We start from the raw sequence: 15,297 nt of genomic DNA, 5'->3' as shown, positions 1-15,297 counted from the left end.
TGCTTTGTGTAAATAAATGTTTACTGTATCCAACTACTCGTATCACAGAGAGTCAATGCCCGTGGGTTAGGATAAACTGTGTGCTTCTCAAAATGACTGAAAGGCTCATCTTATATCACAGTTCTCTGTTTTCCCATATTATTATGCAATCTTCATATCGTCTTCAAGTTTTTTTTTTCAGCCACTGAATCATAACACCTGACATTTACTGCTGTTTAGTCTCACTCATCACTACGCATCTCCAGCTGAGAGAAACTTCAGAGTTAAATGTCAAGCCTTTCTGCTTGTCCTTTTTATAGCCGGTAATGTAGTTTTATATTAGACTCATACAGTGAGATGCCTATAGAGCAACTCTACCGTTCAGTGCTTCCGTGAAAGCAATCGTACTGTAGGCAATAAATACAACATATCATAATATCTCACTTCTCATCTGCCGTATAATCTTGTTTGACACTCTTTGGCACCAAAAAAAGAAAACAAAAGGAGTCACCTGAAGTGCTTGTAATAAAAGTGTCCATATGTGCTCAGCAATATGTAATTTAGAGCCCTATCTTTCCCACAGCTCTGTTAATCATCCAGCAAACAGCCAGAGGAGGGCAGTTAAACCAACACTTGTCAAAAGGTGTTACTGTTTCTGCTGTCAGCAACATCTGGAAGCATCTGTATTTCCAGCTGTGCTCACAGCCGACGGAAGGTGGCGGGCACAGACTGCACACAGAACTGGGAGAGTCTCTTACTGAGGATGATGCCGGTGCAGATCAGCGCGATGCCGCTCGCGATGGTGGAGACCACGACCGCCAGGATCAACGATGTCGACATCTGGCCCTGCAGAGACGGGCCTTGAGGAGCTGCTGGGAGAGAGGCGAGGAGAGATTAATGAACTTCAAAATGTGTTTTAGTTTAGATGCTTGATGTGCTTCGATTGGAAAGAGGGATTTATTGTTTGACGTTAAAATGAACTGTTAACACATTATGGCTATCATCCAAGAGAAAAAGTAGTGTTTCTATGGGGGTATAATTATACATACCTATAGTGCTGACACATGTGACGTTGTCGCTGGCCAGGACTTCGTCGTCGTCATCGCAGAGACAGAGGATGAGGTGAGTATCTTCGTCTCTTTTGCAGCTCTGCGTTTGACAGTGGCTGCAGTTCAGCTGCACCTTGATCTCACACTCGCCGTGACTCTCCATGGCTACAGGGAACAATGTGCACACACATAAACACATGAATGCAAAGAAACACAAACAATTTGTTAGAGAGGGAGATCATTAAGTTTGCGGGATACTCAAAACAAGATGAGGTGATATGCTGTATGTTTCTTTCTGCCAGCAAATCTCATGAAAAGATCAAACCCAACAATGAACTGAAGTGTTGTCTGATCCGTTACAGCTTATTCCTCAGTGCCATTAAAACACATCAATGAGCCACACAGTTGCACTGGGTGACATGTTCCTTCATTACAATTACATCAGATGTTCCTCACTTTCTGACTGGAACAAATTAAATACACAACATGATGCTGTTGCTGACATTTTAACATTCAACTTTATATTTTCCTGATAGAAACAGAGCACACTATGCAGTAGGGATGTTAATAATTAATCATTTAAATAATAAAAATAATAAAAAGCTGACCACTGAGTTACTGCTAATTTCATTCTCATCATCACACACATGCTCTCTCTCGACCAGCGGACACTTGCTAACGTTACGCCGGGCTTGCACTGGCGGAAACCCTGACATTAGTACGCCAGGCAGACACACAGGCGACAACCTAACAGCTAAACTAATGGATGTGGTGGAGACTAAAGTGGCTGCATGTGTCCACGACAATGCATGCTACATCGTAGCTTCTAACTCCCACGGACGGGTGAACTGGGGACAGCGGCCTGTTTTGCGCACACTGCAGCTGATTATTGGGCTATCGTTGCAGCTGGGCGCCACTTCAACTACAGCACCTTTGCACGCAAGGCACTGATCTTGTCGGTTAACGTCACGCTGCCGTAAAGTGGTATCGGATGCGGTTGTATCCGAGTAGTTTTACGAGTAGGAGTCCAAGAGCACAGTATCAGACCCGGTACCCGATATCGGTATCGGTGCATCCCTAATTACAATGAACATGAGCGCTGTAGTTTATTCTGAGTCAATTACAAATACACCAACACACACTTTAATACGCTACTATATCAAAAATTAAGCACAACTACAAGCCAAGTATACTTTATTATATTAAGTATATCTTGATCAAAAGACTAAGTACAAGTTGGCCTATAAGCAAAGTATACTTAGACTTTTCTGTATACTTATCAGTATGAGCCAAGTATACTTATGTATACTTTTGTTAAGTATATCTCTGATAAGTTCATACAAAGTAAACTGAATACTCTCTTATTTTAAGTTTAAAAGAAGTATACTTATAGCACACTTGAATAAACTTCTTTTTGTAAGGGCACTGCTGTAAATACTTGATAGAGCACCAAATCCGTAGCTGAAATAGTCCCCAACAAATGCACTATTTACTCCTGTTTGGGTAATGTTCGCTTAATCCCACAGCACCCAGTTGTTTTAGGAAATTAGTTAGCCTTTTATAAAAATGAAGGTATATTATGTATATACACATCTTCAGCAGGAACAAATAGGCTAGGGGCAGAGAGCCACAGTGAGGGTGTGGAAGTCAGAAATCATGAAGAGATGGACTAACACGCTGTTGGTTTTGGTGTTTTCAGGAGAGTTGCTGATGGTCAGAAAAATACAGAATATTGCCAGCCTTGTATTTTAAAAGGGATACAGTAGTTTGGGTGGTTTGTAGAGGGGTTGTATGAGGTACTTATCCATAGTCGGTGTATTACCTACAGTGGATGACGGTCGGCACGCCCTCAGTTTGGAGAAACAGACACGAGTTAGCGCATGGGAGCAAAGTAATGTACTGCTGTGGACGGGGACGGCAGAAAAATATTTTAGCCACTAAGGCTTTAAGGCTCGACTGAAGAAAAATCAATATCCGTTAAGTGTACGCTACATTTAGAATATTTTCACCACTTTATCTTGCTGTCAGATAACCCTTTCAAACGGGGAACTGAACTGAAAGTGAAACTTATCTTCAATGCCACCAGACTCAGTTGACAAAAACAGTATAGATACGTTTCACTTTCAGTTCAGTTGCCTGTTGGAAAATACTCTAAATATAGTGTACACTTAAACTGTTATTGATTTTTTAAGGTGTGTAAAATACATCTTGCTGCCTGCCCCGTCCACAGCAGAACATTACTTTGGTTCCGTGCCGGTACTCCTGTCTGTTTCTCCAAACTGAGGGCGTGTCGACCATCATCTACTGTAGGTAATACACTGACTATGAGGAAGTACTTCATACAAGCCCACTTCAAAACACCCAAACTATCCCTTTAAACTATGAACACATTATGTTGAGCAATTATGTCTGTATTTGTGTAAAATGTCTCATGTGCTTGTAATAAAATGTGCTCCATTGTGTCTTGACCCTAATTATGAATATAAGGATAAATATGTGTCACAGTAATCTTCATTCATCATTTCAAGACAAGATGATTTGACTACATTACAGAAAAACTTAAAATACAACCGTTTAAAAGTTAATCTCTCTCTGTTTCGATCTCGCTTTCAATGTGTTTCATGTTTGAACACCGCAGAGGCAGCCACTGTGTTTGAAAGCGACGACTGGCAGCACACGCAACAACAACAACAGCGTCTTTCACATGAGAATGAAGGGCTGTCTGTTGGCGCCAAAGGCAACAAGCTACATGAGGCTGTGAATTAGTCAACTGCCTTCCTCTTTGCTCCCGCTAAATAATGAGAATCAGATGGTAGGCTCACAAACAAAACACCACTACATATATCCATGTGCATGTGTAGGCCCAAGTGTTCAGACAGAAGTTTGGCACAAACAGGTAAAAGCACATGTAAACACACGCACGCACACCCTGAGGCACTGACTGGATCAATAGCTTGGAGAGCTAAGTGCACAGACGCCCAGGAGCTCAGGATCTAATCTTCACAGCAACAGTGTCTTTACCGTGTTGAATGAGGTCTGTTCATGCACTGATAAAACTCTATTTTAAATAACTCCAAAGATGTCCTTGAGTTTTCACATTACTGCGGCAAAAACAAAACGCATGGTGATAATTCAGTGTCTGATTCATTTTTCAGCGTATCTGCAGGTTTAATAGTGCAAAAATTACACAACAAATCAGTTTTCAATTAGATTTCTTTTCATGACTTCATATCAATTCATCTAATTTATTTACTTAGTCTTTTTTGTTGTTATTGTTCTTCTTCCTCTTCATTTTATTATCATTTCATGTTCTATTCATCTGTTTATTCATCTCAATTTTTTATTTGAAATTTGAAATGTTGCTAGGAAACTTTCCGCAGAACTTCCACAGTGCTACTGCCCACCACTAACCTGCATTATTATTATTATTAGTATTATTATTAGTATTATTATAATACGCCTGCACTCTATTTTTCTATTCTATTCCAGTTGAATTCAAAAATATATCTCAAGATCAACTTGCTAGCTTTTTCAGAGGCTTTGTAACCGTATCTCACTGTCCTTATTAGCGCATTGAGTTTGTTTTCTGTTCTTTTCTACTCTACTTTACTCTATTGTAGTTTGACAAAACACTCCTTAACTCAATGTACACTTACTAGCTTTTTTCGGGGCTTTAAATTGCATCTCACAGTCTTCCTTAAAAGATCAAGTTAGCTCTCAGTTCTTTTCTACTCTACACTAGTTTGACAAAACGTGCTTAACTCAATGTACACTTGCAAGCTTTTTCCAGAGATTTCAACCACATCTCACTGTCTTCATCTGTAGATGGTGTTTTCTCTCTTTGCTCTCTATTTTATCTCTGTTAACTCCACTCTATTCTGCTATTTCAACTGAATCTCATGGCCTTTATCAGCGGATGGCATTTGCGCTCTTTGCTCTATTCTACTCTACAATACAATTACTTCATTCTTTTTTATTTATATCTAGTTTAACAAAAAAAATATTCACTCAACGGTCACTTACTCACCTTTTTTTGGGCTTTCGACGCCATCTCACAGTCTTCATCTGCACTTTTGTTTTTGCTGTCTTCTAATCTACTTGACTCTGCTCCATTCTATTCTATTTTATTCTAGTTTGACCAAAAATCTTAACTCAAAGTCCCCTTGCATTTTTCAGTGCTTTCAATTGCATTTCATGGTCTTCATTAGCAGATGGAGTTCGCTCTCTATTCCACTCAATTCCCTTCCATTCTTTTCAACTGTGATCTAATCTAATTTACTTAACTCTATTGTATTCTAGTTTGACAAAAAAAAATCTTAACTCAATGTCCTCTTACTAGCTTTTTTCAGAGCTTTCAACTGTAACTTATGGTCTTCATTAGCAGATGGACTTCGCTCTCTATTCCACTCAACTCCAATCAATTATTTTCTACTATGATCTAGTCTACTTTACTTAACTCTTATCTATTCTATTCTACTTTGACAAAAACAAATGTTCATTCAAAGGGCCACTTTTTTGATGCTTTCAACAGTATCTCATAGTCTTCATCAGGGGATGGCATTTGATCTCTTTTCTCAACTCTACTTTCTCTATTCCTCCTCTATTTTCAGTCACTTATCAGCATCATTGTCTTCATAACATTATCATATAATGTCAGTCTCACCTGCCAGAGGCTGAAGGAAAATCTCTCCCATCGGATGAATGAATGAGATCCCACTCTGACCGTCGGCTGTGATCTCATCCGTCAGCGCAGCGTCACCTCCTGCAAAAAAAAGGAAAATGTTGTGAACTCTCAGTCAGTACTCATCAGTCAGTATTAAAAATAATGTTAAAACCATTCTGACCCAGTTAGGACAGCTTATGCTCTTCAGTTTGCTGCCACTTTTGACAGTTTTCTCTTGACAAAAAAAGAAACCCACCATGTTTCACGGCAGACGACACCCTTCATTTTCACCTCAGTGACAGAAAGCTGAAAGATTGTGTGATTAGATAGGAGGGATCTTACTATTAACCTCCTCCATCTTGCTGGTTCTGACAAGCTGTTCTCTCACTCAAGGACAAAAGCATATAAATAAAAGGATGTACAATTACTGTGTATGATTACCATGGCAACAAACTGACAAACTATCAAACCGCACTGCATGGTAGTCCTTGACATTACTCACTGTACATGAATGTGACAGTAACAAACGTTGCAAAACTTTTTCCAGTTGAAGATGTGTAATTTATGTCTGGAGTCAACTGTTGAGCGCAACTAGACAGCCATAAATTATACTTTAAATGGAGGAACAAATCTCTTTTAAGAGACAGTTACGCCACACAAATGATGAATATTCTTAAGTAGCGTGTCTAGGATGAAGAGACAGAAGAATAGACATAAATGAGATGTGGGTTTTTAGTGAAGGGGTTAGAAATGGTAAAGCAATGTTGTTTGAGGGTGGCTGACAGAATGCTGTTACCTCTGTAACCTCCTCCGCTGCCTCCGGCCGTGCAGGCTCCACCTCCACCTCCAAATCCCCCAAAGGTGGACCAGCTGAGCTTGGACAGGGCCAAAGGACACGAGGACCCCCCCTCAGCACCCTCCACCAGAGACTTTCCCGCCCTCAGGTGAGGACTGGGACTGTCTCTCCAGCCTCCACCTCCACCTTCAGGGACACAAATACAAAACAAGCACAAACTTAAACAGCATTTTATCATATATATTGGTTAGACCCTATCTTCCTGGTAAACCCCCGTGTCTTTTCAAACTCCATGACCCGTTTGTAATGCAAGCCTTTCTATCATAAAGTTATTTGTTTTGTTTTTCATTTTTTCTGTATTAATAAGGTCAATATGGGACCCACAGGGGGTGACGTTAACTTCCTTAGAAAAAGAAAATAGAGGCTTTCTGGATTTACAACCTTAGACGCTTACATCCAAGGGGAATTAATGAAGACTTCAGCATTAGTTTTTATAGTAGTTTTTACAAGCATTTAATAATTTAATAAAGTTGTTGTGGTTTTTAACTGTATTATCAGTTTTAAACACTCAACCAGGGTTTTAAATTCTATCATTATTTTTGTGATGGTATTTTGTGACTGTGAGTTGTTTTTTTTGCTGTTTAAGTTTGCTGTCTACTTTTATTTTGAAATTTTCTGCACTGGATGTGCAGCATCGTTTGAAGCCTGGCGCTGTATGCGTCTAGCTAAGATTTATATGATCCTGGTGAAGGCATTGCTCCTAAACACGTTGGTGAAATAAAAAAAGATTCTTCCTTTGAGTACCTAGTTGGCCGGTGAAGTAACGACAGCACGCTCCTGCTATAAATGTGTAGTCGCCACCACGAGATACCCTAGATATCTACGTATGAATGGCAACGGATTTTGGTATTGGAAGCCTTTTTGTTTCAGTTTTTAGTCCGAGTAGTATTGACCAACCACGTTTGAGTAGGCTTTGGTTGCATGCAGGTAAACAGTCTGTTTGGAGAGCAAAAGAGGCGGAACGCATTAGCCAAAGTGCAATCACGGAACCCATCCTATGGTCTAACGACAGTTTAGCTTTTATTCAGTAACTGAATAAACTCAATTCCATTCTCGTGTCTCAAGTTGCTAATCGGACTGTAAACAATGAGCAGCGCATGGAAGAGGAAGTCTTGGAATGCTGTGAAGCTTCGACCGTTGCCATGGTATTCTAAATCCCAAAATATGAAATAAAGAATAATCCCATAACATTATTCATTATTCATATTCAACATTCATTATTATTAATTATTCTCATACGGATATCGTCAGCGGCACTGAAACGGTGGAGATGGAGACAGACAGACAGAAGAACATGTCAGACTGCTGCGCCACGAAGCGAAGCTTCGAATACCTTTGAATATTACTCACCAAAGCTTCGAAGCCAAAATAATAGTATTCACGACAGCCCTAGCTACACCGGAATCCCAGAAATGTTGTCTGTTGCCCCCAGAGGCTAAATCGTCGTCAAACCGATAGCTGATGGGTTCAGAGATTGAGTCGGCTGTTACTGGAGGTTCTTGATTGATTTAGAGAAAGAGAACTATCTGATGGGTGTCCAGCCGGCAAATCGGGCTCTGCTCGGTGAGTTAGGGACTTTATGTCTCAAGAAGGCAAGATTTTCCAAGGAAAGAGCTTTGTCTTGTTGAGACTAAGTTTGACAAGGTGGGAAGACATCGTAAAGCATTAGAAATACACAGCATAGAAACCAGAGGAGACAGTCAGTACAGAGCTCTTGTTCTGTCAACCAGTTTTTTGCATGTTGTTGTATTTCTTTGTTTCTGTTCAGAGGCAGCTGGTAGGCTGACATGAGAGAGCTTCAGCCATTCAGTCGCCCAAAAAAAGATAACACAGGTTTTTGTTGCTTTTGCCTTTTGTTTATCACTTTACACCCATCCACACTGATGTCACTGACAGCCACACACTTTTTTCTATTTATATACAAAGTTGAACTTTTGTAACCACAGCGCAGTGATGGAGACAGAGACGCTCCAGCAATAAATAATCATGTACAGAATCTACGCTGATGAGCAGAAGATCACATGTCCACCGGCTGGAGTTCTTAAGCCTTATCAAATTTTGCAATGCAATGCATGATGATGTGTGACGGCAGGATGACCAGTTTCACCATTTCAACACACAGCTCACGCACACACAAATGCACCAGCACATCCACACACACACACACACACACACACCTCCTCTACACACTACTACTGTAAGAGCCACATATTTCCCCTGACACTCTGATCTTTATCTAAACAAACCCACAGAGGTTTCAATAAGACGAGCTGATCTGGTCTGGTCTGTGTTGATACTCTGTCGGTCAGGGGGGATTTAGTGAGTACGTTCCAGCAGGCATTCCCAGGAGCAAAGAGAGAGACCTCTCTGCCATATATGACTTGTTCAACCTGTTAGGAAACTAAAAATACAACCAGAAAGATCCCATTATCCACAGGCCAAACATCCCAGTGTGTGAGAGCATGCAGGCCAACGTGTGCTGCTTCGAGTGTCCTTTCATCACCTTTGTAATGCATGTTTTTTTCTGAAATGTTAAATTCTTGCTGATCTTAGGGCTTATTCCATTACATATCTCAGTAAAATGTCCTGAAACAGTGAACTGAGGGTGCTTTCACAAGCCATAGTCCGTTTTGCTAGTCCGAATCAGACAGAAATTAATACATTTGGTTTGTTTTCTATTTAGTCTGGTTCGAAAACTATTTCCTGAGGGGCGTGTACGACGGAGCTAATTCATCTTTTTTGTCTAGAGAGCTGCCACTTCTATGCAGGGAATCGCAGACTTTGATATATTGCTGTCCAAGTGTTTTCACTTTGACTCTGCACTGATCGACTGTGCGCACGAATCCCTGACTTGACTTTACAAACCACTATTTTTGTGAACTTTATTGAGCGTATTCTGTATGTTCACTTCGGCCCAGATGTCAAGCAAACATTGGACTTCTGCAGAAGTCCAGGCCAGTCCTCTCCCACTCATGTTAACCAGTCGTTTACCTGTGTCCAATGCCCGCACAGGCAGCCTGCGTCTTGATTCACCAACTCTCGCATGTGGTCTCGGACCGGTTGTTTTGGTCAGAGTATGATTACTGCGTTCACAACCGCCCAAACGAACCACACCAGAGTTTAATTAAAACGGACCAAATGACTCGGCTTATGAAAGTTCCCTAAATACCAGCATTTAGTGTCTAAATTGACCATTTTGCATATTTAATGGACCATCAAAAAACAAAAACATAAACCGCAACAACCCTGGCTCGCCTCCGGCCGGGACCTACATTGCATGTTCACAATCTGTCTGCCTTCATTTTCTGTTTATTACATACAGGCCTCACTGTCAAGGCTCTCATTGAAACTGCTATTGATTAAAGAAAAAGCCTCTATGAGGACTGTTGACTGCATGTTCTATGGATTATCCAGAATATTAGGAACATTGATTCTGGAAAGATATATATCATTTTCAATGTTGTGAGCACCACAAATAAAATTCCATTCACCGTCATTGTATTAGGATGGAGGGAGTAATCTCAAAGTCAGGCATTTCAAAACCTGGGCAAATAAAACTGAAAGTGTCTGCGTACCACTATGTGATTTTTTTTTTCTATGTATTTTAGTTGAGTCAACCCTTTAAACAAACAATACATCCGCATTGGTAGTTGTATGGCCTATAATATAGTACCTGCAGCACCAGTTCGACCGTTGGTACTGGGAGCTATGGTGCTGTTTTCATACTGCTCCAGTGGTATCTGGTCCAGATTGGACTCTGGGTCCTCCAGGTAGGCATTTCCTCCTCCACCAGCGGCAATCAGCAGGGGAACCACCTCACCTCCCTCCATCTGAGAATAGAGCATCATACTCATTTGAGGGATTTTCAACTATGTACACGCTCAGAAACTACCAGTTTATTACAGATGGGAGATCAGAATAAAAGGGACGAGTGAAAATGTGTCTTGTGCCAATTTTATGATAACGGCTTTTCAACCGCTAGCGTATGTCCAATCTACGTAGATTTAAACCTGTGGATAAGAGTGAGAGACACTGCTGAACCATTTAAATATGCCTATAGACATTTTTGATTCCTATCATGCCCAATCATCATACAAAAACCCACAGGATGAACACACCCTACAGAAACAACACAAGCATCTTCTGTCACCTTAAAGATGTAGGTGGCTCCCCCACCTCCGCCTCCTCCCCCGGCCCAATCGGCCCAATCGGCCCCGGCCCCGGCCTCTCCTCGGAGGTTGTCTTCGATCACTGACGACTCTCCCAGGCAGATCCTCTGGGTGTGGGGATTTCTCTACACCACGGGGGGAGAGGGAGATTTGAATTTCAGAGAGAGAGAAGTCGTCTTCACAAAAGTATGAATCCAGCAGTTTTTTGATCTTGGTGACTTTCTTGTCTCTCGTCTCCCTGGCAAAAGTCATCCCAGTGGGACAACACACACAATTCAACAAATCCTTCCAGCTCGTCCTCGAGTTCAACCTACTCACCCCCGGGCACGCATCCTCTCCCTGGTGGCCCACCAATATGTGAAGTATTTCTCCTTTCTCCAGAGGGAATATGGCAGATATGAAGACCCCGTGGTTGCGTTTGTTGTGGGTTTTGGCTCCTTTCCCTCCTGCAGCCCCGTAAGCAGAGATCCTGGGGGAGATCATTGCACCACAAGGGGTTTAAATACTGCGACTGAAAGAAATTGCTTTCTGGCTTAGGCTCTACAGCATACTACACACTAGATGGGCAGACTGCAATACACTTGAACAAACAGCTATTAGATGTCTGTTGTTACAACACACAAATTACTGTCAGAGACACAGACACCTGCTGTTTTATAAAGATTTCCTCTTACAAACAGACCCTCTTTGGCATGAAGAACAGCTGTGCGTAATCCAACCAAAGTGATTCAACAGCCTGTAAATTCAATGTTTAATCCTGCCACTTTTCTGTTGCCTCATTTCATGTTGTGAGCGTGATAATGAAGTCCCATGACATGACTGCGCAAAGACAATCAAACTGCTTGAAGTCTTGATCTGGCAGGACAACAATCAGTTACACTGAGCATGGAATGAGCAATTTAGATCCCAAGCACGCAGGCAGACACACCACGAAATTGTCGCGGAGCCCAGCTTGTCTCTTCGATGACTAAGCTCCTAGAAATGACCTATGGGATTCAGAAGAATGTAAAGTAAAGCGTAATCATCACTGCTCTTACAGGACAAAACTGGCTTTGTGTGTTTTTTTGTTCGTCATTGTCAAAAAGATGAAAACCGACAAAACGTCTGGCGTTTGTGGCTCTCATCCTCAAGCTCATTAGTTGTTACTGAATAAATCTTTTTTTTTTAAACGGGTCACAGACTACACATTTTCATTTTTTAAAAAAAGGCTAAGTTATTTCCTATAACACCTGGGCACAGCAGGTTTTAGCAAACGAACAGAAGTAAATAGTGCATTTCTATTTACAGCAGCAGGCCAGCGTATGTGGGTTGACTCAAAATAAACTAGGGTGGGTTCACCGTAATGAGGACATGTCACCCAGCTCAACTGTGTGGCTCATTTATGTGTTTTTAATGGTTTGTGGACAACAATAAAGGTCCACAGTCTTTTCATGGGATTTGTTGAAAATAAGAAAAATACAGAATATCACCAGACTTACACTTAAACAAATAACTGACCAGCCTGTTGATTTCCACCTTAAAGCTCAAGTAGATGAACATTAAAGCCATCTCCTCCATCACTTACAGGTATCTGTTAGTAGCAGGCACCTTCCACATTTGGACTCCTTTCAAGGGCTCTTCCTTCCCCACAGTAACACTGACATTTTTGTTCCTGTAGGTGCTGTCACACTGAGCCTGGGTCGGGCCATGTGGACCGCTGGCACCGCATGAGTTAAACCACCATGTCATCAAAGAAACCTCTGGAAAAATGGAGACAAAGAAAAGTAAAACACTGACATGAGCTGGTGGGAGACAGACTTGTTGAGTGAGTCGGTAAAATGAAGGTATTGCGTATTCACACATAAACACAACAAAAAATACAACGAAATATTGTGAGACTCTGGAATCACTGGAAAGTGCATTAACCACCTGGTATGTGAACACTACATAATGCAGAATGGATGAAAAGCTTTTGGTCAGCTGGTAGATAAAGCTTGTAGCATGTACCGCCACCTGGTATGTAAATTCTGCATGCAGAATGGATTAAAAATCTCACAGTAGACGAGGGAGGCTTTGGAAATTCACAAGATATCACGGTACCTGAGGCTGAAGGCTCTGGAAGGGGGCTTAAGAAATCCTCCAAGTCCGCCATGGGCAAAAGAGAGTTCAGATCTGGTGAGAGGCAGGAAGCCAAGGTAGAGAAAGGTGGGGAGAAAGAGAGACAATGAGTCACAGTCAAACATCTGCATTTCACTGAAGCATTGATTATATTCAGACAGAAAGCAACACGGATCAAAAGGAAATGAGAGCAATTCAAGGTCGGGTATTTTGGTTGAACATGGGCACATTTCCTGAGCAGGAAAACATCATGAATATATTTCACCCTCTGTAACCACTATGTAGCATCAGACACATTGAATTTGATTCATTCCCATGTTTTCACCTGATGTGTGTCTGTAAAAGATTAAGATTTTACAGGATAGCGTTATTCGCAATTTGTCCAACCCAAGATCCAAGATCCAAGATCCACTGCACTATCCTTTGCCAGTGCAGAACTGCTGAACTTACTTTATAGCAACGAAAGCCACCATGGTCTAGTTTCAACCCCATAAAAGCATACAAGCCTCCCCAGCAAGATCCCAGCACAAAGAGAGGTCAAATATGCCACAGGTGGAAACATTAAGCTAAGTTATGGCTTACTAAAGTTACTCTGGGTTCCTGAATTGATACCAGTTAGACAATGTTCCAGTCTTGTCCAGCTGGAGCTGATCAACAGCTGCGTATACCACCGTTCACACTGTGCCTCCCCGCAGGTTTTAAACAATCCTTCCCTTAAATCACACACAAAAACAAAAACAGGCCTTTAATCCCATGCACCCTGTGTTTCAACTCTAGTACCATGCCAATTCATAAAATTCACCCCGGGAACATTGAAATAGAGCAAAAAGAGTTCATTTTAAACGTCCGTTCACATGATTGTGAGAATTCTAATGAGAAGTCTAATCAGACTGACACAGGAATGTTGGTACACATTTTCTTGCCATTTTGCGGCGCTGCGTTTGTAGCGAAGCATTAAATGTTGGCTACCCTCATGTCAAAAACAATAATTTTCTTCATTTTTTAAGCCAAACAAATAACTGAGGACCGCTGCAGGGCCGAGCGTCAGACAGCTGTCATCGCTTAGTCTTGACAACAATCAGTCCCAACAGTTGGGAGGACTCCCTGTACTCCTCTGCTCTCCATTTCATTCAGTATAGTGCTCCGTTGTGGATACAGAACGAATGTTGTTGCAATGCATTTAAGTCTAGCTTGGTTACTGGTTAAAAAATAGATTACTCTTTTCATTACTTGTATTTATCAGAAATATTTCTGTTACAAAAATGCCACTTAATTTGTTTAAGAATGTACCCTTCAGCTTGACAACTCTACCAGAAAGTTTACATTACCAAAAGCAAGGACAAATGCAATCAAACGAACAGTCATGTACAGAGCTATGCATGAATGGAATTTGTTACCAAGACATATCACACAAGAAAACAGTAAAATTCAATTCAAAAGTTTAGTTAAAAACAGCATCTTTTAATTAGAGACGATGAAAAAAAATGTAGAAACTAGTTTGGCTGAGTTTTGAACAAATTGTGTGGATATATAATATACTGTGAGTTGGATTATGTTGACTTGTCTGGTGGATGTGGAGGGGCGGTCTGAGTCAGTGGAGTGGGAATACTGGAGTGAAAAGGGCTATTTTTCATGTAAGCTACTTACTTCTCTTAGGATGTATGATTTGCCATAACTGCGGGACAATGGAGTGTAACAGACTACTTCAGGAGCTTGTCTTGTCTGAGTCGGCGTTTCAGTCTTGTGCTGCTTTATTCTGTAATGTTATGTTATATTATTTTTCTATGTGTTTTGTCTTGTCCTGTTTATTCTTTCACTTGTCATATTGTAAGTGTGTTTGTGGGCCCCAGGAAGAATAGTTGCTGCAATGCTGTAGCTAATGGGGATCCTAACAAACTAAACTAAACTAAAGCTTGATTTATGCTTGCCGCATCTGTGAGGTTCGCGAGTGTCCGCAACGCCAAAGTGACGTCACACCATCAGAAACGGCCCTTTTTAACCTTTATTAACAATCAATGTTTTAGATCTAGATCTAGAGTGAGACAGTCACACGAGACTCAGAAACAACAGTTAGTGTATATGACTAGTGGTCACTGTAATCTAGATATTTTGTCTGAGTATGACTGTAGCATGTGAAATACACTGATATTTCGTCATTCAAATGTCACACAGACACCATTTATGAAAGAGAAACCACCAGTAACTTACATGTTTACCTCCCCTGGCGGAGGCGACTCCTTGTCCTAAACTAAACATTATATTTGTATTGGTTTTACATAATTATTGCCACACATATGCTTGAACCATAATTAAATGCCGTCGTTTCTGTTACGGTCGGTAGCATTTTATGATGGCATGTTAGCTACCTGTGTCGAAGCAGGCTGCTCCGATCGCAATGTCATCAAGAGCGACATCAGCATTGGAGCCTTTTCCCCACACGGCCGTCACCTTAACGTGGAACCTGGAGCAAAGCACATACACCAT

General features: G+C 41.2%; 1 protein-coding gene across 2 annotated transcripts in view; it reads right to left on the bottom strand.

Moving 5' to 3' along the window:
• The window catches only part of ltk (leukocyte receptor tyrosine kinase), a 65,807-nt gene that overhangs the window by 14,511 nt on the left and 35,999 nt on the right, over positions 1-15,297 (bottom strand). The window contains exons 10-19 of one of the 2 annotated variants that reach the window (XM_074660121.1): positions 15,180-15,274; positions 12,796-12,867; positions 12,281-12,455; positions 11,035-11,185; positions 10,698-10,841; positions 10,221-10,377; positions 6,488-6,673; positions 5,692-5,790; positions 1,029-1,193; positions 738-851 (exon numbers count right to left, since the gene is read on the bottom strand). In XM_074660121.1, the coding sequence (XP_074516222.1) occupies positions 738-851; positions 1,029-1,193; positions 5,692-5,790; positions 6,488-6,673; positions 10,221-10,377; positions 10,698-10,841; positions 11,035-11,185; positions 12,281-12,455; positions 12,796-12,867; positions 15,180-15,274 (1,358 nt within the window). The remainder of the gene's footprint in view (positions 1-737; positions 852-1,028; positions 1,194-5,691; positions 5,791-6,487; positions 6,674-10,220; positions 10,378-10,697; positions 10,842-11,034; positions 11,186-12,280; positions 12,456-12,795; positions 12,868-15,179; positions 15,275-15,297) is intronic. The other variant, XM_074660122.1, reaches the window with a different exon arrangement.

This window comes from Sebastes fasciatus, chromosome 15 (genome assembly GCF_043250625.1).
Source record: "Sebastes fasciatus isolate fSebFas1 chromosome 15, fSebFas1.pri, whole genome shotgun sequence".
Taxonomy (NCBI): domain Eukaryota; kingdom Metazoa; phylum Chordata; class Actinopteri; order Perciformes; family Sebastidae; genus Sebastes; species Sebastes fasciatus.
Note: the sequence above shows the minus strand (reverse complement) of the source record. Positions and strands in the feature narration are given on the sequence as shown.